The sequence below is a fragment of the Lonchura striata genome, chromosome 28 (genome assembly GCF_050655825.1).
Source record: "Lonchura striata isolate lonStrDom1 chromosome 28, ASM5065582v1, whole genome shotgun sequence".
NCBI lineage: Eukaryota > Metazoa > Chordata > Aves > Passeriformes > Estrildidae > Lonchura > Lonchura striata.
In genome coordinates this window covers 1,874,906-1,898,687 of record NC_140730.1, presented here as the reverse complement: position 1 = coordinate 1,898,687, position 23,782 = coordinate 1,874,906, and the positions used below count along the sequence as shown (strand labels likewise).

Here is a 23,782-nt window from a genome sequence, read left to right as displayed (position 1 = left end):
TGTGTGACACTGAGTAGGGGAGGTGACAACGTGTGCCACGCGCGGGTCTGGGGTCTGTGTGACAGTGACGGGGGGGGAGGTGACAACGCGTGCCACGCGCGGGTCTGGGGTCTGTGTGACACTGAGTAGGGGAGGTGACACCGCGTGCCACGCGCGGGTCTGGGGTCTGTGTGACACTGAGTAGGGGAGGTGACACCGCGTGCCACGCGCGGGTCTGTGTGACACTCCCGGAGGCGGGGGCGAGGAGGCGACACCGTGTGCCACGCGTGACTCCGTCCCGTGCCGTCCCGCGGTGGGTGGGTGGGTTTGGGGGGGGGTCCCGGAGTCCCTCTCGGTGTCCCCCGGCCGCGGCCCCCGAGCCCCCCCCGCGCTGCGCCCCCCCCCGGCCGCGGGCGGCGGCGGCCCGCGGGGGGGGCGGCGGGCGGGGGGGCGGCGCGCGGCCCCTTTAAGAGCGGGGCGGCCCCGGCCGGAGCAGGAAGGAGCCGCATACGGGCCTCGGCGAGCAGCTCCCGCGGGGCGGCCAGAGCCTGCTCCGCCCGCCCGCACGGCCCGGCCCGCCCGCCTCGGCACGGCGCGGCCCGCTCCGCTCGCCCGGACCGCTCGGCCCCCGCCCGGTACGGAACGAGGGGTGGGCGCGGAGGGAGGGGGGGGGGTCGCGCATGGGGGGGGGGGGGAGGGCCTGACCCTCCCCCCGCTGCCCGGGGGCGGTGGGGGTGGGGAGGGGTCGGTTGGGGCGGTTGCGGGGGGGGTGGGGGCTGCCCCCCCCTCCGCGTACGTTGTACTTGGCCGGGCCGTGCTGGGGGGGTCGCGGAGGGGGGGGGGGGGGAGGGAAGGGTTGGGAGCGGGGAGGAGTGTGGGGGGGAGCGCGGCGCGGGGGTTGCCGGGAGTTGTAGTCCCTCGGCGGCGCCGCGCCGCAGGTGCCGGTGGGCGAGCGGACTGCGCTTCCCGGCGGCCCCCGCGCGCGCGGCGAGCGGGAGGCGTGTTGATGGGCAGCGGGCGGGGCCAATCGGGGCGCGCCCTCCGCCCCGCGCGCCCGCCCCGCCCGCCGCCGCCCGGCCCAATGGCGGGCGCCGCGCGGGGCGGCCGGGGACGGGCGCGGCGGGGCCTGCGCGGCCCCCCCCGCCCGCGCCCGCGACCCCCGCCCGGGCCCGGCCCCGCCGCGACCCCCGCCCGCCCCGCCGGCCCCGCGGGGCCGCCGCGACACCTTCCCCCCCCCCGTCCGTCCGTCCTCCCCCCGGCGCCCCCCGCCCCCGCCTCCCCCCGGCCTCCATTGCGGCGCCCGCCCGCCCGGGGGAAGGGGTGGGGTCGTGGCGCCCGGCCAAGGCTCCCTGCGGGCCCCGCGGGGGGGGAGCCCGGTGCTGGGTGGGGTCCCCCGGGGCCGCCCCGCGCGGGGGCGTCGGGCCGCGCCGGCCCCGCGCTCCCCAAGGTCGTTGCGGGCCGGGGGGCGCCGGGCCGGCCCTGCCCGCCCCGCTCGGGCGCGGTGCCCCCGGGCTTGTCGGTGCCCCCGCGGTTGTTTGCGTCCCCGGCGCTGCCGGTGCCCCCCTCGGCCGTGCCTTATCTGCCCCCGGCCGGCTGCGGGCAGGGGGGGCCGCGGCGATAATCCCCCCGCGGGGCTGGGGCGCCGCAGCCCGGCGGGATAAGCCTCTCCCCCCGCGGGGCTGCGCAGCACCGGGCCCGGCGTGCGGTGCGGGGCAGCATCCCCGGCTCCTGCCGGAACATCCCCGGGGAGCCGGCGCTGCTTTCTCACCGGCATCCCCCACCCCGGGGCTCGGGCTTGACGCGGTGGTTCCGCTCAGGTGCCCAAACCTGCCGTGCCGTGCACAGCCAAAGGTCCCTGCCCTCCTCCCCTCGGAGCGGTGCTTGGTGAGGCTGGAGACGGGGCGAAGTCACGGACACGCCGCTGGGACCGTGGGCTGGCAGCTGGGCACTGCCAGGGAAAGGCTTCCTTGGCCGTGCCGTTCCGGGAGTGTGGGAAAAGTTGGTTTATGAAGCTGTATCGGGAAAGGCTGAGGTTGGATAGCAGGAAAAGGTTCTTTTCCAGAGCATGGTGGGACTCTGGACAGATTCCCCAGGGAATTGCCCCGGCCCCCAGGCTGCCAGAGCTCCAGGAGCGTCTGGACAGCGCTCCCAGGGATGCGCAGGGTGGGATTATTGGGGTGTGTGTGCAGGGCCAGCAGCTGGGCTGGATGATCCCTGTGGCTCCCTTCCTGCTGAGGTTATTCCATGATTCCATGGAAAGCCCTGGGACTCCGGCAGCAGCACCAGAACGTGTAAAGCCCGGCGTTCCTGTGCTGAAAGCGACAGTTCCTGTTGTACGAGCCCGGCCGACGTGACTGCCCGGCCCCTGCCTGGCTCTCCGTGTTCCCTGAGCTCCTGCAGACCCTCGGCTTTGGGCGGCCAAAGTTTCTGTGGGCTCAAGGACTCTCGGTAAGAGTTTTGCTGCCAGTCCCAGTTCAAGAACAGCCGTGTTCCCAGGGCTGTTCGTTGTCCTGGCTATCGAAACCATAACTTATATAATGTTTTATAGACATGGGGAGAGAAAGGTTCTGCCCGGAAGAATTTACAACCTAATGAGGGTTGAAGTTGTGCTCAGTGTAGCGACGGAGCTAAAAGGTCGTCCTGGCGCTTTCCAAAAGTGTTTGGGGTGGTTGTCAGTGATATTTTTGAAGGAGTTGTGTGATTTCTCAAGGATTCTGCCCGTCCTGGTTGGAAATTGCAGCATGTGGGCTCTTCTGGAGGCTGAGCAGGAAGAGCTGGGCTGGCTTTAATTCTGATGGTTTTGCTGGAGTTGTTGGATTTCAACTACTTAAAAAAAAATAAAAGAGACTGAGAGAAACTGAGGAGTTTATTAGAGAGGAGCCTTTCTTGTTTAATATTCATTCTGGCCCCTGTTTAGGCTTGTTCTGGTGAAAGAGGGAGTGAAGAGGCACAACCCAAACACGGGTGAGATGGTGGGATTTTTCCACCAAGCCTTAATTGCTTCAGTAACTCCAGGGAGGGTTTTGCAAGGCAGGAGCTCTTAATAAATGTGGTGGTGAATGAAAGTAGTTCCTCACTTTGCTGCTCTGCAACTCTTCCTCTGCCTTTTTTTTTTTTTTTTTTTTTTTTTAATTATTAATCGTTTTTCACTCGTATTTCATCCCGTGGCCGTGGATCTGGTGAAGATCTTTAGCTGTGGCTTCATGAGGAGCTCTGCTCTGTGGAGGAGCTGGGTGGAATTAATTTGGCACGGTGAGGGCGGCCGGGTTCCCTTGGTGTTTGGTGACTTTTGGAAGCAGAATTAAAAATTCCAGTTGTTCTCCCAGCGTGGGAATTTGGATGTGGGCACGGGACGCAAATGAGGGGTGAAATTTATGCTGCCATCGAGGCTCTGTGGTGGTTTGGGTGCTCCTGTCTCCCTTTAAAACCTTCTTTTGGGATCAAATACTTGGGTTTAATCGAGTCCCATGCAGGTCCCACGTAAAAACTGAAATCCCGAGTCTGCGTTTGAGACAGTCTAAATGCTTAAGAACTGTGGTTTAATCTTGATTAAAACTGACACTTGAGGGTTTTCTCCCCGTCTCGGGACGCTGAGTTTTTTGGAAGATGAACTTGTGCGGCGAACAATTAGAACCCGACTCGTTATCTCTCCTAGTCCAGGCAATAAACAGTTGCTTTAACTACACTCTCAACCAGCCTTAACCTCAAATTTGAGCAGACCGGTCGCAGTCTGTAATTAAAAAAGCCTTTTGAGGAGCAGAGCTCAGGGAAAGGGAAGAAGACGAGGCAGTGTGTGGGCCGAGGGAAGCGTCCATCCCCGGTGGCGCGGCGAGCCGGTGCCGTGTCCGCCGCTGTAGCTGTGCCCGTGCTCCCGGAGGAGCTCGGCGAGGACGGCAGCGGGAGTAAACGAGGTCAGGGATCCTCTGCCGGTAGCCAGGGCCGATTGTTCCTCGCCCAGCCCCTGCCCGGATCGCCTTCCCCCTCTCAGTTTCAGTTTGCCACCCGCCCGTGGCTCCGCTGGCAGAGCCGGGCGCGGCTGGGTCCGTTCCCCCGGAGCGCCGGGATCGCCCCGCAGCATCCCCGGGATCCGGGAGTGCCCCGCAGCATCCCCGGGATCCGGGATCGCCCCGCAGCATCCCCGGGATCCGGGATCGCCCCGCAGCATCCCCGGGATCGCCCCGCAGCATCCCCGGGATCCGGGAGTGCCCCGCAGCATCCCCGGGATCGCCCCGCAGCATCCCCGGGATCCCGGAGTGCCCCGCAGCATCCCCGGGATCCCGGAGTGCCCCGCAGCATCCCCGGGATCCCGGAGTGCCCCGCAGCATCCCCGGGATCCGGGAATGCCCCGCAGCATCCCCGGGATCCGGGAGTGCCCCGCAGCATCCCCGGGATCCGGGATCGCCCCGCAGCATCCCCGGGATCGCCCCGCAGCATCCCCGGGATCCGGGAGTGCCCCGCAGCATCCCCAGATCCGGGAATGCCCCGCAGCATCCCCGGGATCCGGGAGTGCCCCGCAGCATCCCCGGGATCCGGGATCGCCCCGCAGCATCCCCGGGATCCGGGATCGCCCCGCAGCATCCCCGGGATCCGGGAGTGCCCCGCAGCATCCCCGGGATCCGGGATCGCCCCGCAGCATCCCCGGGATCCGGGATCGCCCCGCAGCATCCCTGGGATCCGGGAGTGCCCCGCAGCATCCCCGGGATCCGGGAATGCCCCGCAGCATCCCCGGGATCCGGGAGTGCCCCGCAGCAGTCCCGGGAAGGCAGCGACAGGGCTCGGCTTCATGCGGACGAGGTGCGAGAAACTGGAAACGGCCGCGAGCTGCCCCGGGGCTGCGGGTGGGAGCCAAGGGCACGTCGGTGGGATGAGCCGCAGATCCCCTGGCAATCAGCGGCTTCCCAACACCCTGGCTTCGCCCATCCCTGGAAAAATGTGCGGCCGGAGAGACGGGAGCGGGACCTGCCAGCGCTGGCCCGGCCGCTGGAACGCTGCTCCAGCATCCCCGCCGAGCTGGTCCTGCTGGGGCACCCTCGGGATCGTCCTCCTGTTCCCCAGACCTGTGCCCCACCTGAAGCCCTTTGTGCCTTCCTGAAGCCCTCTGTGCCCTCCTGAAACCCTCTGCATTGCTGTGCCCACCTGAAGCCCTCTGCACCCCTGTGTGCCCGCCTGAAGCCCTGTGTGCCCACCTGAACCCCTCTGCGCCTCTGTGCCCTCCTGAAACCCTCTGTGCCCTCCTGAACCCCTCTGCACCTCTGTGCCCACCTGAAGCCCTCTGTGCCTACCTGAAGCCCTCTGTGCCCTCCTGAAACCCTCTGTGCCCTCCTGAAACCCTCTGCATTGCTGTGCCCACCTGAAGCCCTCTGCACCCCTGTGTGCCCGCCTGAAGCCCTGTGTGCCCTCCTGAACCCCTCTGCACCCCTGTGCCCTCCTGAAGCCCTCTGTGCCCTCCTGAACCCCTCCTGAAGCCCCTGTGCCCTCCTGAAGCCCTCTGTGCCCACCTGAACCCCTCCTGAAGCCCCTGTGCCCTCCTGAAGCCCTCTGCACCCCTGTGCCCTCCTGAAGCCCTCTGTGCCCTCCTGAAGCCCTCTGTGCCCACCTGAAACCCTCTGTGCCCTCCTGAAGCCCTCTGTGCCCACCTGAACCCCTCCTGAAGCCCTCTGTGCCCACCTGAACCCCTCCTGAAGCCCTCTGTGCCCTCCTGAAGCCCTCTGTGCCCACCTGCACCCCTGTGCCCACCTGAAGCCGTGACCCTCTCCCGACCCGTCCCTGATGTTGCCTGGTTTCTCCAAAGCAGAGGATGCTCCCCGGTCCCAGCGCTGGGTTTTAACTCCCTCCTCCCCACCTTTCACTCCACTCCTGCACCCATTTCCTTCCTGCTTCGTGCACCTCCTTATTTCCCACCGGCAGGTTGGGAACCAGTGAGTAAATGTCTTTTTTTCTGCCCAGTTGTTTGCTGGAACTGGGAAGGTGCCCGAGGTGGGCTTGTAGCTACAGGTTGCTGCTGTGCAGTTCCTCGGATCCTCCTGCCCCGACAGGCAGACCCAGGGCTCAGCACAGGGCTCAGCCCAGGGCTCAGCATTCCCCCTGTGCATCCCAGCAGGGCAGGAAGGAAGGAGCTCCATGGCTGGAGAGCGTTGCCAGGGATGAAGCCCCGCTTGCTCCGGGGATTCGCCTTTGCTCGTCATCACCCGGAGCCGGGAATGGCGGGACGAGCTGTCTGTTAATCCACAAACTGGGAATTACATAAGGGACTGCCCTGCCCTGCTCTCTCACCAAACTCCACTCTGATTCTTTTATTTATTTTCCCTTTTTTTCCCACCCACCCACTCCCCCCCTCCCTTTCCCGGTGTGGAAAAGAACATAACCGGTCTGTGAGGTGTCATTTGAGGCAATTAGATTAATGCCAGAGCCTCGGGCAGGGAATGGCAGGAGTGGCAGGAGGGGACACGGGGCTGCAGGGGGAATCCTGTGGCAGGGGACAGGGATGGGTGCTTGGGGGGCTGCTGCTGGAATGGGGGGATTTGGGGTTTGGACAGTTCTTCTGGCTCTCTTTGGGAGTGAGGAGAGATGTGACAAGGAGGGGGAACATGGAGACATGGAGGGAGGGGGTAAATGCTGTCTGAGACCTGTGGGAATGGGGGTATTTGGGATTTGAGCAGTTTTTGTGATTTTTTTTAGTTCAGGAGGCCACGAGAGCTATGACAGGAAAGGGGAAATGTGGGATGAAGGGGCAGATGGGCTTGATTTTTCTCAAGGAAACTCTGGAGGGGATTTTGGCTGGAGTGGGGACAGGCTTTGACCTCTGAAGGGGAGGGGGTGTCCAAGCATGACCTGCTCTGATTGTCCTTCAACCTGGAGCAGCTGGGCCGTGCTGGGGGTTAAAGTTTCGAGTCCTCAATTGCTCCCTTGGAAAGGGGCCCCACTTTGCCTTTTTGGAAAGCAGCTGCTTATTCCTGCCTGGATCCTGGTGCCTTCAGGCTCCCGGGGCTCCCAGGTTGGAAAAGAACTCTCCTGGGAGGGAGCTGCTCCTGCAGCCAGCGCCGGAGCACGCACAGCCTCGTGCTTTGTGCACTTCTTCCCCTTTTTCCAACTCCTGAGACTTTCTGAAGTATTTTGGAGAACTGTGGCTGGCTCAGCCACGGCCTGGTGTTGTCCAGGATCTCCCAAAACTAGGGAGTTTTCCCACAGGAGCCGCGTGGGAGAGAACCTGTTGGAGGGCCAGGACTGCAGCAGGGTGGGCGCATTTGGGCTCGCTGGAAAGGGTTTGTTTGAGCACCAAAACGGGGAGTTCCCATGAGTTCCAGGGTATCCAGCCTTCCTGGGCTCTGGGCTGAGCTCAGCTTAGCCTGAGGGTTGAGGGAGGCCTGGGAGTTGCTGGAACAGAGGTGGGTTTGGAGCAGGGATTGATGGTCTTTGAGCAGCTCTCAGCAGTTTATCTCAGTGCAGGGAAATTCCTGTGACCTGTTGGGGACGATCCCAGCACATGGAGTTGGTGCCATGGACTTTGTGCTGAGGCAAGAGTGACAGAGGTGGGGATGGAGGAGCTTCTCACCCCAAAATAACCCTCGCACACAGAGCTCGGGTGGGAGACTCCCCGGGCTCAAACCAAGGCACATTCCTGCCGGATTAAATCCGGCCTCTGATGACAAAGGAGAAAATTGGCAAGGAGGGCTGGGTGGAGGAACCAGTTCAGGCTCACCTTGCAACATGAGAGGAGTTTGGTGCTGTCAGGGTGGCTCCGTGCCTTGGCTGCAGGTTTGGGATCTCTGGAACAGCACCGGTGTTTGGCCACTTGACCGTTGTCCATCAAGGGCCACGTCCTGCCTTTGGCCAGCAGCTGGAAACTGAAGTTTCTCAGGAGCTGTGCTGGGCCCTGCAAGGAAATCCCATCCCAGTTACATCCCAGGGACCTGTGGAATGTGGCATTGGGTCATCCCTCGTCTGCCTGGGCTGTGGAAGGGAATCCTTGGAGTGTCTCTGGGAGCACCGTCAGGTTTCCTGGGAGATGCAGAGTCCTTCCCATGCCTTTGGGATGAGTAGGAGTGAGCCTGTTCCTTGGTGGCACTTGTCCTTCCACTGGAACAATTTCACAGCTGGCTTGTCCAGCCTGGTCTGGGCCAGCATGTGGAAACCACTGCGATTCAGGCAGTTTGGGAAAACCAAGAGGAACAAGCCCCTTTCTTCCTGGTGGCTCCATAGCAGCATTCCCAGCAATTCCCTGTTGGTGATGAGGAATCCCAGACCTCCAGCTCGACCATGGTGGTCCCTCCGTGGTTCCTGCTTGAATGGTCTTTATTCCATTGAAGTTCCTGGGATGCTCCTGGAGGGTCTGAGGGACGTTCAGATCCAGTGCCCCATCCAGACTTCAGCAATTGCTCTTGCTGCCAGAAGCTGCAGGACGTGGGATTCTCCTTTCCTGTCTGAGCCTCCTTGCTGTCAAATCCTGGTGTGGCCTGGCTGTTCCTGCACTGCTTTAGGTGCTCCTTCCCTGGGCATTAATGGTCCTGGAGAGCTTTGGCTCTTCCCTTCATAAGGGCCTGGAGTGCCAGGGGAAGGGGGAATGGCTTCAAAAGGAGGGCAGGGATAGATGGGACATCAGGAAGGAATCCCTCCCTGGGAAGGTGGGGAGACCCTGGGGTGGAATTCCCAGAGGAGCTGTGGCTATCCCTGGGAATCCCCAAGGCCAGGTTGGAGCACCCTGGGATACTGGAAGGTGTCCCTGCCCATGGGATGGGACGGGATGAGCTTCAAGGTCCCTCCCAACCCACAGCAGCCTGGGATCCGGGGATTTCAGGGATGTGTGGGTCCGTGCCCCGGACCTGCAGGGTTCTGGGCAGATTTCCTTCGCCTTGGAGCAGCTGCTGTGTGTGAAGGGGCTGTGGGAGCAGGGTTGGCTGTGCTGGAGCTTCCCGTGCTGCCCTGGCACATCTCTGTGGAGCAGGGAGAGGAAAACCTCCCTGGCAGGTCGGACCTGGCCGGTCAGCCCGGCTGCTTTGGTTACGTGGTCACGCCGCGAGCCCGTCGGGTTGGGCTGAGGCAGGGGAGGCTGCTGGAGCCCAGGAGCTTCAGAACATCTCAGATGTTCTTCCTCTTCACCTTGACCTTGAGACTTTGACTCGTCACAGCAGGGTTTGGGTGGAAAGGACCTTAAAGCTCATCCAGTTCCACCCCTTCCCGCTGTTCATCACTTTCCACTCTTCAGGGCTGCTCCAAGCTCTGGCCTTGGACACTTCCAGGGATGGAGCAGCCACAGTTTCTCTTGGAATTCCATTCCACTCCTTCCCCACCCTCACAGGGAAGAATTCCTCCCCAACATCCCATCTAAACCTACTCTGTTTGAATCCATTCCCCCTTGTCCCGTCCCTCCCCATCTCTCTTGGAGCCCCTTTAGGCCCTGGAAGATCTCCAGAGCCCTTGCAGCAACATTCCAGCATCCCAAGGACCTACAAGATGTGGGATGCTCTGATCTTTGGAAGGACCAGAACAATCCAGCCCCTCTGAGGAGCCCCTGGAGCAGGGTTTGGTCAGGGGTGTGATCTGGAGGCTCTTTGGGAACCAGCTGAACCCTCCTGGTGTGGTCGAGTCTCATTCCTCATCCCTCACATCCCAAATCCAGAGCTGCGGTCGCTTTTCCCTGTTAAGGGCTGGAGGGGATGGATGCCCATGCTTGGAAAACAGAGCCAGATTGTCCAAACCAGCCCACAGATATTTGCAGGGCACTAGTTCTGCTCCAGTCTCTTCACTTCAAGAGCTGCATGATCTTGGTCATGTTACCCCAGATGGGATGTACAGTCAGGACAGAAGAAAGCTGGAATTCACTTTTTGCCATTGATGACTCCGTTGCCTTCTCGAGACCAAGGATTTCTTCCCACTGCAGCATTGAAAATGTAGTTTTATTTAAAATGAAAGCCTGCTGAGGGTTTTTTTCATCTCGATTTTTCCCACAGTGCAGGGTCTTCCTCTCAGGAACATCCAGCGCCTTCTCCAGGTCCAAATAATTGGGATAATTCTGCCCTAAAGCACTGACAGCACATTTCCTAGTTGGGAGCAGTTGAGTTTCCGTGCCTTTGCGGAGTGGTCGGAATTGTGACTTCTCCCAAGCAGGCAGAGCACCTCCTTCCCTTCCTGCTGCCTGCCACGTTCCCACCTCCCCGGCTGCTGCGTGCGAGGTGTGTCCCGAGGCCTCGGCGGAGTTTCGGGAGGATCTGGGCACAGGGAGACCTGCTGGGGCCTGTCCTGGGCTGGTGTCAGCCCAGGCACTGCCTCCCGCTCCCCAGAGCTGCTTCTCCCCAGCATCCAGGCTGCCAGAGGGACGGGGGCACGGGCTGGTCTGGCCCAAAATACAGAGAGGTCAGGACTTGTGGGCTGTGAGCTGTCCCTAGGGGAAAATGCCCGTTTCTCCAGCTGGTGGTGAGGGGATGCTGGCATGGTGTTTGAGCCTTGGGCAGCCATCCCTGGGCTGGTTTTTGGTATAAAGCACTATTATTTTAATAATTCTTCTCTGGTGCTGCTGCCGAGGCTGCCCTGCCTCAGTTGTGTGTGTTTGCTCCAAGAAATCCCAGAGCAACTTGGGATCCTTGGGCAGCTTGAGCAAGAGGCTGAGTATCCCAAATTCTGGAATGGTTTGGGTTGGATAGACCTTAAAATATTCCTGCCATGGGCAGGGGCATCCTCCAGTATCCCAGGGTGCTCCAGCCTGGCCTGGGACACTTCCAGGGATCCAGGGGCAGCCACAGCTGCTCTGGGAATTCCATCCCAATATCCCATCTCACCCTGCCCTGTCACTTTAAATCCATTCCCTCTTACCCTGCCACTCCATACTCGTGCCCAAAATCCCTCGACATCCACAGGCCATCTCCCAGAGCTCAGCTCTTCCCAGGAAATGTCGCTTTGTGGATCACAGAATTCCCTAAAGCCATGTTGCCTCGTGCTCCATGGAGAGGGTGATGCTGATTCTCCCTTCCTGCCCCCAGCAGGTGCCAGGTTCTTGCTCAAGTTCTCACCTGTGCTGCTGCAGTGGGTGGCACCTCTTCCTTTGGAAAGGGTTTTGGGATCTTTTCCGGATTAGAGCACGAGGAGAACATTGGCTGCTCCCACTTCCCCAGGTGTGACCGAGCTCTTCCACCTGTGTATTCCTGAGCCCTCCCAAACTGCTCAAGTTCCTTTAAATCTTAAGGCAAAGAAGCAAAGGGAAAAGGAAAAAAAAAAAAAAAAAAGCCCACTGAAGTTCTGTGGAAAACTGGTAATTAAAGAGGTGTTTTGTCAGCAGTTTTGGTTGTGATCCCATCTTGATGTGGTCGTCTCATTTGAATGTAAATGTCAAATTCCAGAGCTCCTGGAGGAGAGGGATTGGGTGACATCCTGCTGAGGGAAGCACAAGCTCAGGGGTTTCAGTCAGCTCTGGGTGCTGCCCTTGGGCTGGGGGGGTCTGGGAGGAGAGAGGTGAGAAATTGAGTTTAAAAAAAGAAAATGAAATGGCAGTGGTGAGGTCGCAGCTCGTGTGCCGTGTCCTGCTCTGGCCCCTCACTGTGAGAAGGACACAGAGGGGCTGGAGTGAGCCCGGAGAAGGGAATGGAGCTGGGAAGAGTCTGGAAAAGCTCTGAGGGAGCTGGGGAGGCTCGGGAGTGACCTTCTGGCTCTGCACAGCTCCCTGGCTGGGGGGACAGCCAGGAGGGGTCAGGTTCTGCTCCAGGGGACAGCAGGACAGGAGGGAACAGCCTTGAGTTGCACCAGGGCGGGTTCAGGTTGGATACTGGGACAATTTCTGCATGGAAAGAATGATTTGCCATTGGCAGGGGCTGCCCAGGGAGTCTCCATCCCTGGAGGTGTCCGAGGACAGGCTGGAGGTGGCACTGGGTGCTCTGGGCTGGGGACAAGGTGGGGATTGGGCACAGCTGGGACTCGATGATCCTGGAGGGCTTTTCCAACCCCAGGGATTCCATTTCATCATCCAAAGGCGATGGGGAATCAGCTGGATGTGGAACATCAGCTCAGGGAGGTGGAGAACTTCCCTCACTCCCACTGACCACCCAAAAAATGACATTTTTCCTGCCTGGAATCAGGCTGACCTGTGGATCTGCAATAGCCCCAGCTCCGTTGTGTTGGGATTGTGGAAGTGTTGAGGGGGCCGAGAGCAGGGTTGGGGCTGCACAGGGTGTCCCACCAGGGCTGTCAGTGATGTTCCTAAATCCCTTGGAGGGCTCAGCTGTTGCTCCAACCCCTCTTTCTCACGGGCTGTAGTTCACCTCGATGGTTCCCTCCCAGCTGTCTGCGAGGGCCATTCCCAAACTTGTCCCCCACAGCCACTTTTGGGGTGAAATGTGGCACCTCTGAGCCCTGCAGAGCCACCAGGGCTGGGACAGGGACCTGGAGCAGTCAGGAAATTGAGGTCAATATTTGAAGCTCCCCCTTGGTGGCCCGTTCAGACCTTTCCTTGCCAGGGAGGGAACGAGCTGTGGTTGTGCCAGCGGCTTTTGTCACTTGTCACCTGGCTTCAGGACGTTCCCAGGTGGGTTTTGCCCATTCCATCGTGACGTTGAGCCCTGGTGCCACGAGCAGGCAGTGGATTTGTGCAGCTTGGAATATCTTTTGAGTCAAGACTCAAGAAGTTCCCAAAACCCCAAATCTACACCTTGGAACGCTCCCTTTCCCATTGGCAATACCTAAAGCGTTCACCCCCTTGGAAGGGGAATGGGGGGTGATGTTTTAGGGGCTCGGTGTCTGGTGGAGCTGGAGCATCCAGGCCCTGAATCTGTTCCTGGGGGGCTCGGGTCACCCCCTTTGCCCCCCTGTCCTCAGCCACTGTGGCTGTGGGACACAAAGGCCGTGTTGTGTGCGGGGTGGCCGAGTTGGAGCGGGCTCCAGCCCGGCCCTGGCAGTCTCATGACCCTGCAGCCATTCCCACACTGTCGGGATGCTGATCCGGGCTGGGGGTGACCTTGCCTGGCTGCTCTGTGGTCCCTGGTGTGGGGGACAGACACAGCTGCCTCAGGACCCCTGCCCGGAGCTTCCAAACGCTGCATGCAGCTCAAATCCACTGGTTTGCAGAGAAAAAAAACTTGTGAAGCATTTCTTGTAGAGAGGAAGGAGAGGGGAGAAGCTCCAGTGCTGTTTGTGGGGCTGGCAGGGATATGGGATTTGCTTTTCTGTGTGTGGTTGCCCCCGTCAGGTTTTGGGGAGCTCTGGAGCTGCCTCAGTGAGAATGGGACAAGTTCAAATCCAGTGGTTTGGGGAGAAAAAAAACTTGTGAAGCATTTCTTGTAGAGAGGAAGGACAGGAGGAAGCTCCAGTGCTGTTTGTGGGGCTGGCAGGGATATGGGATTTGCTTTTCTGTGTGCCCTGGTCCCCATCAGATTTTGGGGAGCTCTGGAGCTGCCCCAGTGGGAATGGGACGAGCAATGCTGAGGCAGCAAAGCCTCCCTGGAATCCCAGCTCAGGATTCCCCTGGGATCCCCTGGGGATGCTGGGATGGGGTGACCTTGCCCAAAGTCACACCTGAAGCCGGGGCCAGGTGCCACCAAACAGCCCTTTCCTCCCTGATGTAAAAAAAATCCGTGAAATTAGGGTTTAAAGGTCAAATCCCAGAGCTCAGCAGGTGGCTCTGGAGTTGATGCCGGGTGTCTCAGGAAGACACCTGCCTCTGCTCTTGGGTCTTGGTGGCAGCACTGTTCACATGCAGCCCCCTGGATCCTCCCTCTGCCTCAGCCCCATCCCGTTCCTGCTGTTGATTATCCAGGGATCTGCTCCGGGTCTGTTTTCCACAGCCTCAGACCTGCCTTCTCCTGCCTTTTCTCTGTATAAAACAGGAAGGTGCCAAAGCTAAACTTCTTTTCTGGGCTTAACAAAACTTCTCAAAAATAAGTAAATATGGAAAACTACTGAGGAGGCCGGGGGTGGGTGGGGGAAGCCAGAGTTGTGCAACCTGGGCTCCTGCTCCGTGCTGGGACCCGGGGCTGGGAGTTGCTTCCTGAATAATTATTCCTGTTCTGGATCCATCCTGACTCATCTATCCCCCCATGGCGTTGGACAGGCCACGTCCCGCCGTGCCTCAGTTTCCCCATCTGGAAATCGGGAACTTGGATAATCCAGCCTTGTGCCAAGGGTGATTTTTGGACTGGTCTGTGCCTGGATTTCTTGGCTCCTGCTGATCCCAGTGCTTGGGATGGGGGGAATTACATTGATTTTTCAGCAAAGGCATCGCTGCTTCAAGGAGCATGTGGATTTGCTGCTTGAGATGGACAGGAGGGAAATGTTGTTCCTCATTTTTGGGATCAGAAGACTGGGACTGTGGGAGAATTAGGGGCTGCTCAGGGTCACAGTTGGGCCCCAGTGCCCATTTCCCAGCAAAGGGGATCCCTCTGGGTTTTTCCAGCCTTTAGAGTCAAGTGGATGTGTCAGGGGTGACTTTATTTATTTATCTTGTCCCAAACAAACCCTTGGCATTGGGAAGAGCTGCTGCTTCTGCTGGAACCTGTCCAAGATCCGGGGCTGGTGCTGGCACTTGGTGATCCCAGTGTCCTTTCCTCTCTCCTGCTCTCAGGAAGGAGCAGGAGCTGCCTGGGCTTCCAGGGGTCAGCTCGGGGCTGTCAGACACCTGCAGCAGCAGCTTGGGGTGGCTGGGGCTCCCCTCTCCCTGCCCTTCCCAAGGGATATTCCCTGCCAACACCTCTCCAGGTGTTCTGGCGCCCAGGGGTGAGCGATGGCAGCGCTGCTCCCGGTGACGGCATCGTTGTGTTGGCTGCTCCCAGCGAGCTGGGGGCCTTCCCAGCAGGAATGGGAATGGGAAATGCTCCCAGAGGTGGACTGGGACACAGTGGGGAGCCCCACGCTGGGCACGGCTGTGCCCGCTGCAGGTGCTGCCTGGCTGGGCGATGCCAGCTCCCTGCCAAGGCTTGCTGCTCTGGCCCGGATCCGCGCTAATTCAGCTGTTCTCACTTGAGAGCACCTGGGCTCTGTTCCTCCTCCTCCTCCTCCTCCTCCTCCTCCTCCTCCTCCTCCTCCCCAGGTAAGCACAGGACGGCGGGAGAGGCGCAGGGGACACGCGCGGTGCCGCCGGGTGCGTCCCTGAGGAATTTGGGAATTCTCCCGATGCCTCCAAGCTCTGACTCACGGCCTTCCCCCCCTCCTTCCCCACAGCCTTCAGCGTGGAAGATGGCGGGTGGCGTGGACGGCCCCATAGGGATCCCGTTCCCGGATCACAGCAGCGACATCCTCAGCAGCCTGAATGAGCAGAGGAACAACGGGCTGCTGTGCGACGTGGTCATCCTGGTGGAAGGCCAGGAGTTCCCCACCCACCGCTCCGTCCTGGCAGCGTGCAGCCAGTACTTCAAGAAGCTCTTCACCTCAGGGTTAGTGGTGGACCAGCAGAACGTGTATGAGATAGACTTTGTGAGTGCGGACGCCCTGTCGGCGCTGCTGGAGTTCGCCTACACCGCGACCCTCACCGTCAGCACTTCCAACGTCAACGACATCCTCAACGCCGCCACGCTGCTGGAGATCCCGGCCGTCAGGGATGTCTGCACGGATCTCCTGGAGAGGAAGATTCTGGCCAAAAATGACCAGATGGATACAGTAGATCAAATTGATCAGAGGAACCATCTCAGAGCAAAAGAGTACCTGGAGTTCTTCCAGAGCAACCCCGTGAACGGCCACCAAGGCAGCTTTCCGTGGACCAACACAGAGTTGAGAGACCTTCAGAGACTGAACTTCCGAGGCCAAGAGGAGGAGGAGGAGTCGAACTGCAATGGCCTGGACTTCTACTCGCAAGCCACCCCAACCGAAAGACCAAAGGCAAGTGACTGTGACCCCGACAGCAACCCGGCCATGTGGCTGGACCGCGAGGACGAGGAGCCGGTCAGCGGCGGGATGTTCTCCCCTTCCCAGAACGGACATTACAGCAGCCGTGGCCTGGCCACCCCGGGAGAAGAGGAGGGGGGCACCCCCAGGGGACCCCTGGACCCGCAGGAAGCCGGGGACTCGCCCAGCTTCATCCCCACGGGCACGGAGACGGAGGACGATGCCAGGGAGGTGGATGACCTGGCCGCCAGCGCCCTGCTCCAGCAGATGATCAACTCGGTGGGGCGGCAGCAGCTCGGCGACGACGACCGCAAGGACGAGGACGGGGTCATGGATTATTACTTGAAATATTTCGGCAGTTCCAGCGAGGGCGACATGTACCCGTCCTGGTCCCAGAAGGTGGAGAAGAAGATCAGGGCGAAAGCATTCCAGAAGTGCCCCATCTGCGAGAAGGTGATCCAGGGCGCCGGGAAGCTGCCGCGCCACATCCGCACCCACACCGGGGAGAAGCCCTACGAGTGCAACATCTGCAACGTCCGATTCACCAGGTACGGGCTGGACACAAACCCGGGGGCTGGACACAAACCTGGGGGCTGGACACAAACCTGGGGGCTGGACACAAACCCGGGGGCTGGACAGAAACCTGGGGCTGGACACAAGCCCAGGGGTTGGACACAGACCCTGGGGCTGCACACAAACCCAGGGTCTGCACACAAGCTCAGGGGTTGGACACAAACCTGGGGGCTGGACACAAACCCAAGGGCTGCACACAAGCCCAGGGGTTGGACACAAATCTGGGGTCTGCACACAAACCCAGGGTTTGCACACAAATCTGGGGTCTGCAGACAAGCCCAGGGGCTGCACACAAACCCAGGGGCTGCACATAAATCCAGGGTCTGCACACAAACCTGGCCCTCCCCTCACCCCAGGAGCCAGCAGAAGGCTGCTCCTGGGTGATTTTATCTCTCTGCTCAACTAATTTCCATCCTAACTGGCGAGCTGGGGCTGGAGGCCAAAGTTTTCCAGGGAGCAGTTTGGGGGTGTGACACTCGAGCTATCTCAAGGGGCCTGGCTCGATGGGCAGTGCCACCATCCTGCTGTCCTGACCTGCTGAGCTCGGCTGGAAACCCGGCATGGGGGAGAAACAGAGCTGCAGCTCCTGCTCTGTCCATCGTGGCCGAGGCAGGAGCAGGGGAATTGTTTGGCTCCGTGGCGTGGCTGAGGTGGTGCTGGTTGGGTTGGAAGGAGGTTGGAGCCCACTCGTGTCCTTGGCAGAGCGAGCTCTGCGGCCCCGGTGCGCTCCGGGGGCGTTTGCCACGGCCCTGTTCCTAATCAGGGCTCCTCTGCTCCTCGCCTGGGCCACGGGAGCACCAAAGAAAGGGGACATTGTTTGGGTTGCTCCGGTTCACTCCAGTCCATGGCCGGGCGCCGCCTCCTCTCCCTGGGCTCTGTGGCCGCCGGGGCCGGGCCGGGGTCCCAGCCTGGAGGGGTACGGCCCCGCCGAGGGGCAGCGTGGGCTGGGGGCTGCTCCTTTCCCCTTCCCTTTCCCTGCCCTTTCCTTTTCCTGCCTGCTTCCTTCCCTTTCCCTGCTCCTTTCCCCTTCCCTTTCCCTGCCCTTTCCTTTTCCTGCCTGCTTCCTTCCCTTTCCCTGCTCCTTTCCCCTTCCCTTTCCCTTCCCTTTCCTTCCCTTTCCCTGCCTGCTTCCCTTTCCCTGCTCCTTTCCTTCCCTTTCCCTGCTCCTTTCCCTTCCCTTTCCCTGCTCCTTTCCCTTCTCTTTCCCTGCTCCTTTCCTTCCCTTTCCCTGCTCCTTTCCCTTCCCTTTCCCTGCCCTTTCCTTCCTTTTCCCTGCCTGCTTCCCTTTCCCTGCTCCTTTCCCTTCCCTTTCCCTGCTCTTTTCCCCTTCCCTTTCCCTGCTCCTTTTCCTTTCCCTTTCCTTCCCTTTTCCTGCCTGCTTCCCTTTCCTTCTCTTTTCCTGCCTGCTTCCCTTTCCTTCTCTTTCCCTGCTCCTTTCCCTTCCCTTTCCCCGCCTGCCCAGATATTCCCACTGTGCCACTTCCAGGCCCCTCATGCTTTGGGGTCTCCATCCTGCAGGGCTGTTCCATGTGGGATTCCTGTGAAATCCATGTGAGATCCGTGTGGGATCCTTGCGAGATCCATGTGGGATCCCTGTGAGATCCGTGTGGGATACTTGTGAGATCCATGTGGGATCCCTGTGAGATCCGTGTGGGATCACCATGGGATCCGTGTGGGATCACCGTGGGATCCGTGTGGGATCACTGTGGGATCCGTGTGTGTCCCGGGGGCAGCCGGAGGGGCCCGAGGCCGTGTCCTGCCCCTTCCCCTGGTCCGGCCGCGCCCAGCCCACGCTGGAGCGCTGAGGAATGCAGATAATGGCAGGGGCAGGGTGCCAGGCCTCCCTCCCCGCTCCCCGGGCCTGCCACGCAGCACCTCCCTGCTCCTGGGGCCCGGGGCCGATCCACTGCGATCCACAGTGATCCTACAGTGATCCCACAGCGATCCAGTGATCCCACAGCGATCCACAGTTATCCCACAGTGATCCACAGCCATCCCACAGCGATCCACAGTGATCCAAAGTGATCCCACAGTCATCCACAGTGATCCAGAGTGATCCTACAGTGATCCAAAGTGATCCCACAGCGATCCAAAGTGATCCCACTGCGATCCACAGTTATCCCACAGTGATCCACAGCCATCCCACAGCGATCCACAGTGATCCACAGTGATCCAAAGTGATCCCACAGTTATCCTACAGCGATCCACAGTGATCCAAAGTGATCCCACAGTGATCCACAGTGATCCACAGCCATCCCACAGTGATCCCACAGTGATCCCACAGCCATCCCAGTGATCCACAGCCATCCCACAGTGATCTACAGTGATCCCACAGCGATCCACAGCCATCCCACAGTGAACCCACAGTGATCCAGTGATCCCACAGTGATCCCACAGCAATCCACAGTGATTCACAGCTGTCCCACAGCCATCCCACAGTGATCCCATAGTTATCCCACAGCCATCCCACCCCTGTGCACCATCCAGGGCACTGCAGGACGTGGAAATGCCACAGGGTCCCCTGGCAGCTGCTGGCCCAGCAAGATGAAGGGGGGCACAGGGATTTTTGGGGAGGGGGAGTTGGTGGGGCAGTGCCACCTCATCCTCCTGCTCCCATTTGGTGGGATGAGGACCTGCTCCCTTTCTGTGGGATGAGGACCTGCTCCCTTTCTGTGGGATGAGGACCTGCTCCCTGTCGGCTCCCAGGAGGGCCTGACACCTGTAAAAAACTCTGCTTTTCTAAACCACCAGATTCCAGCCAAAACACATCCTCCTCCTCCTTCCCATGGCAGGGTTTGGGCTGGAGAAGCTGGATAGGGACAGGGAGCTGTCCTTGGCACCGCTGTTCCCGTGCCCTGAGCTCCATTTCCCCCTGATTTTATTATTCCTTTGCTTTCCTCCCATGGCTGGCAAACAAATCCCAAATCCCTTCCCCGCTGGCTGGGGTGCTGCTGGGCTGTTGCAGCCGGGTGTTCCCGGCCAGGTGGGACCCAGCCCGGCCCTTCTCAGGGATTTTTGCTCCCTGGCGTTTCCTGGTTCCTCCGCGGGCACAGGGGGAGGAGCAGCTCCCGATAAGAAAAGACAGAGTTGGGAGGTTATAAAACGCCAAATTTTAATTTCACAAGCCCGTTTCTGTGTCGCTCTGAGCTGGACGCGACCTCGGGGCTTTGATCCTTCCCCGCAGCTTTAGGATTTTTGGGATCCCGTGGGCAAAGGGAGAATGTTCAGGGCTGGGATTTGGGTGTTCCATGCAGGAATGGGGTGGGTCCCTTTGGGAAGGGTCGGGCAGGTGCTGGGGAGGGCAGGATGGGCTCCGGTGCCCGGCCACGTGCCCGGGGCTGGATTTGCCTCCAGGAAGCAGCGATGGCTGCGGCGCACGTGGCCCGGCTGGCCCCTGGCCCAGCCTGGACAGCGGCCCCAAAGGAGCCCCTCGGGACCCCACAGCCGTGACCAGCCCTGGGCTGGGCAGGGTGTGACCCCATAACCCTGCTCAGACCCCATAACCCTGCTCAGACCCCTTATGGGGCAGGGCGTGACCCCATAACCCTGCTCAGAACCCATAACCCTGCTCAGAACCCATAACCCTGCTCAGACCCCTTATGGGGCAGGGTGTGACCCCATAACTCTGCTCAGACCCCATAACCCTGCTCAGACCCCATAACCCTGCTCAGACCTCATAACCCTGCTCAGACCCCATAACCCTGCTCAGAACCCATAACCCTGCTCAGACCCGTTATGGGGCAATGTGTGACCCATAACCCTGCTCAGACCTCATAACCCTGCTCAGACCCGTTATGGGGCAATGTGTGACCCATAACCCTGCTCAGACCTCATAACCCTGCTCAGACCCCTTATGGGGCAATGTGTGACCCATAACCCTGCTCAGACCCCATAACCCTGCTCAGACCCCATAACCCTGCTCAGACCCTGTGTGTGATAGTGTGTGACCCTGCCCTCACACCCTGCACTGGGTGATGCCCAGCCCCACGCCAGGCACTGCCCAGCCCCAACTACCATCCCCACAGCAGCTGCCCAGCCCATCCCAATGTCTCCCAGTCCCTCCCAGTGCCTCCCAGTACCTCCCAGTGCCTCCCAGTGCCTCCCAGTCCCTCCCAGTGCCTCCCAGTGCCTCCCAGTCCCTCCCAGTCCCTCCCAGTCCCTCCCAATGCCTCCCAGTCCCTCCCAGTCCCTCCCAATGCCTCCCAGTCCCTCCCAGTCCCTCCCAATGCCTCCCAGTCCCTCCCAGTCCCTCCCAGTCCCCCCCCAGTGCCCCCCAGTGCCCCCCAGTCCCCCCCAGTGCCCCCCAGCGCGGCGTGCCTCCCTCCTGCCACGCCGTGCCCGCTCTGGGCCGGGCGCCGCAGCTGGGGGTGCCAGCGGCCGTTGTCTCCCGGCAGGCAGGACAAGCTGAAGGTGCACATGCGGAAGCACACGGGGGAGAAGCCCTACCTGTGCCAGCAGTGCGGGGCCGCCTTCGCCCACAACTACGACTTGAAGAACCACATGCGGGTGCACACGGGGCTGCGGCCGTACCAGTGCGACAGCTGCTGCAAGACTTTCGTCCGCTCCGACCACCTGCACAGGCACCTTAAAAAAGATGGATGCAACGGGATCCCGTCGCGGAGGGGCCGCAAGCCCAGGGTCAGGGAGGCCGGAGGCGCCGCGGCCGCCGAGGACGGCGGCTTCCCGGAGAGCCACGAGTGCGAGGACGCCGCGCCGGGCGCCGAGCCGGAGCAGCAGCAGCAGCAGCACTTTGAGGAGAATTCCAATAACGAAGCGCCGGGATTGAATGTAGCAGGAGGGTCGGATGAGGGTAACGCGCAAGGATTGTCCTAAACCAAAAAAAAAAACGACAAAAAAAAAAAAAAATCAAAGCAACCCCAATCGATGAAACAGTGAAAGAACCACCTGAGAAACGAACGGGAAAAAAAAAATAAGTCACAAAATCTAGTTAGTACTTTTCCTCCGATTTTTCTCTTTAAATGATGCTTCTCTCCCTTTTTTTTAAGGAAACAAATGGGAAAAAAACAAAAAAGCGACAAAAAAAAGAAAAAAAAAGAGAGATATTATATTAACGTTTTCCAATCTTCCCATCGTAAGCGGGGCTCTCCCCCGAGGATCCCTCATAGCCAAGGACCTTTTCTTGGAAAGGCAAGGACGCTAGGGAAGCACGAGGTGGGGATGGAAAGTGGCTCTGTCGCATGGAAAAGAGCTTCCATGTAAATCCAAAGCTTTATTTTGTGTCCAAACACGTGTTTGAAAAAAAAAAAAAAAAAAAGAAAAGAAAAAAAAAAAACTTATTTCAGAGAGAGATCTATTTAAGGAAAAAAAAAAAAGGAAAAAATAGAAAAAAAAAACAAAGAAGGAGTGGTAGGAGTTGGAAGGGCTGTGGCAGGGCTGGGTTTGGGATTTGGGGGCCGGGGGCTCCTTCCCAGGAGATGGGGGTCAGGATTTGGGGTCTGTCCCCCCCCAGCCCCGTGCGAGGCTCAGTGGGGCAGCGAGGGGCTGAGTGCGGGGAGAGCAGCTGGGGGAAAAACCAAAATTGCTGGGAAAAATTGCCTAAAAAAATAGAAATAAAGAAATAATGAGAGAGAGAGAGAGAGAGAGAGGGCAGCAGGTTCGGCAGGGTTTGTGTCGGGCACCCGGGGTGGGGACAGTGGAGATGGGGACAGGAATGGGACACCAGGAATGGGACACCAGGAATGGGGACAGGGATGGGACACCAGGAATGGGACACCAGGGATGGGACACCAGGAATGGGACACCAGGAATGGGACAGGGATGGGACACCAGGAATTGGACACCAGGAATGGGGACACCAGGGATGGGACAGGGATGGGACACCAGGAATGGGACACCAGGGATGGGACACCAGGAATGGGGACAGGGATGGGACACCAGGAATGGGGACAGGGATGGGACACCAGGAATGGGACAGGGATGGGACAGGGATGGGACACCAGGATTCCCTGGATTCTGTGTCCATCCCCGTGTCCATCCCCATGTCCATCCTGTGTCCATCCCCGTGTCCATCCCGTGTCCATCCTGTGTCCATCCCCGTGTCCCTCCCCGTGTCCATCCTGTGTCCATCCCCATGTCCCTCCCCATGTCCCTCCCAGTGTCCATCCCGTGTCCATCCCTGTGTCCCTCCCCGTGTCCCTCCCCGTGTCCATCCCTGTGTCCATCCCGTGTCCCTCCCCGTGTCCATCCTGTGTCCATCCCGTGTCCATCCTGTGTCCATCCCGTGTCCATCCCGTGTCCATCCCCGTGTCCATCCCGTGTCCATCCCGTGTCCATCCCGTGTCCATCCCGTGTCTGTCCCGTGTCCCTCCCCGTGTCCATCCCCATGTCCATCCCGTGTCCCTCCCTGTGTCCATCCCCGTGTCCATCCCCGTGTCCCTCCCTGTGTCCATCCCCGTGTCCATCCCGTGTCCATCCCGTGTCCATCCCGTGTCCATCCCGTGTCTGTCCCGTGTCCCTCCCCGTGTCCATCCCCATGTCCATCCCGTGTCCATCCCGTGTCCATCCCGTGTCCATCCCCGTGTCCCTCCCTGTGTCCATCCCGTGTCCATCCCGTGTCCATCCCCGTATCCATCCCGTGTCCATCCCGTGTCCATCCCGTGTCCATCCCGTGTCCATCCCGTGTCCATCCCCGTGTCCCTCCCTGTGTCCATCCCGTGTCAGTCCCGTGTCCATCCCGTGTCCGTCCCGTGTCCATCCTGTGTCCATCCCGTGTCCCCACGTCCGTCCCCAGCCCGCAGTGCCCGGGAAGTGCCTGAGTCAGCCCAGCCCCCGCTGCCGGCAGAATTTGGGGCTGGGGGATCCCAAATTCCTCCCCCCAGGGAATTTTTCTTCCTGCCCCCACCAGGGAATTTTTGGTTTTTTCCTTCCCCCAGCTCCGCCCAGCGCGGCCCCAAAAACGCCTCCAAATTCCTTTGGGAAAAAAAAAAAAAATAAAAAGGATTTTTTTTTGGGGTCTCCCCTAAAGGAGCAGGAGGCCTTTGGGAAGGGGGGAGCAGCCTGGTCCCCCCCCCAGCCCCGTTCCCAAAAATTTAAAAAATATATATATATAAATATATATCTAGAGATGCTCTATGGCTGGAGAGGCGGGTCCCGACCCTCGGGGGGAAAAGGCACCTTTGAGTTGGTCACCTGTTTTCTAAATGCACATTTTTAAATGCTAAAAGAAGAAAAAAAAAAAAAAAAAAAAAAAAAAAGAGTTAAAAAAAGAGAGATTTTAAGCCCTTTTATTTTCAAAGCACTTTTTAGATTCTCTTCCTTTTATTTTAATTTTTTTTTGGTTTTTTTTTTCCTTGTTTTTTCTTTTTTTTTTTTTTTGGTGTTTTTACTTTTGAAAGAAAAAAAGCAAAGAGCAGGTTTTGGCCGAATGTATTTTGGAGAGGGAGTGAGAGGGGAGTGTGTGCTGGGGGGTGGGGTG

The 23,782-nt window shown here is 59.7% G+C and overlaps 1 protein-coding gene across 1 annotated transcript; it reads left to right on the top strand.

Moving 5' to 3' along the window:
* The first annotated feature begins 473 nt into the window (after positions 1-473).
* On the top strand, positions 474-23,304 carry ZBTB7A (zinc finger and BTB domain containing 7A). The gene is made up of 3 exons (XM_077788831.2): positions 474-614; positions 15,115-16,322; positions 20,742-23,304. The coding sequence occupies exons 2-3, from the start codon at positions 15,130-15,132 to the stop codon at positions 21,178-21,180; spliced, it is 1,632 nt and encodes a 543-aa protein (XP_077644957.1). The 5' UTR covers positions 474-614; positions 15,115-15,129; the 3' UTR covers positions 21,181-23,304.
* The last annotated feature ends 478 nt before the right edge of the window (positions 23,305-23,782 follow it).

Coding starts and splice junctions, on each gene's coding strand:
- ZBTB7A (XM_077788831.2), top strand. CDS start 15,130: ATGGCGGGTGGCGTGGACGGCCCCATAGGGATCCCGTTCCCGGATCAC. Junction 16,323..20,741: donor TGCAACGTCCGATTCACCAG/GTACGGGCTGGA, acceptor GTCTCCCGGCAG/GCAGGACAAGCTGAAGGTGC.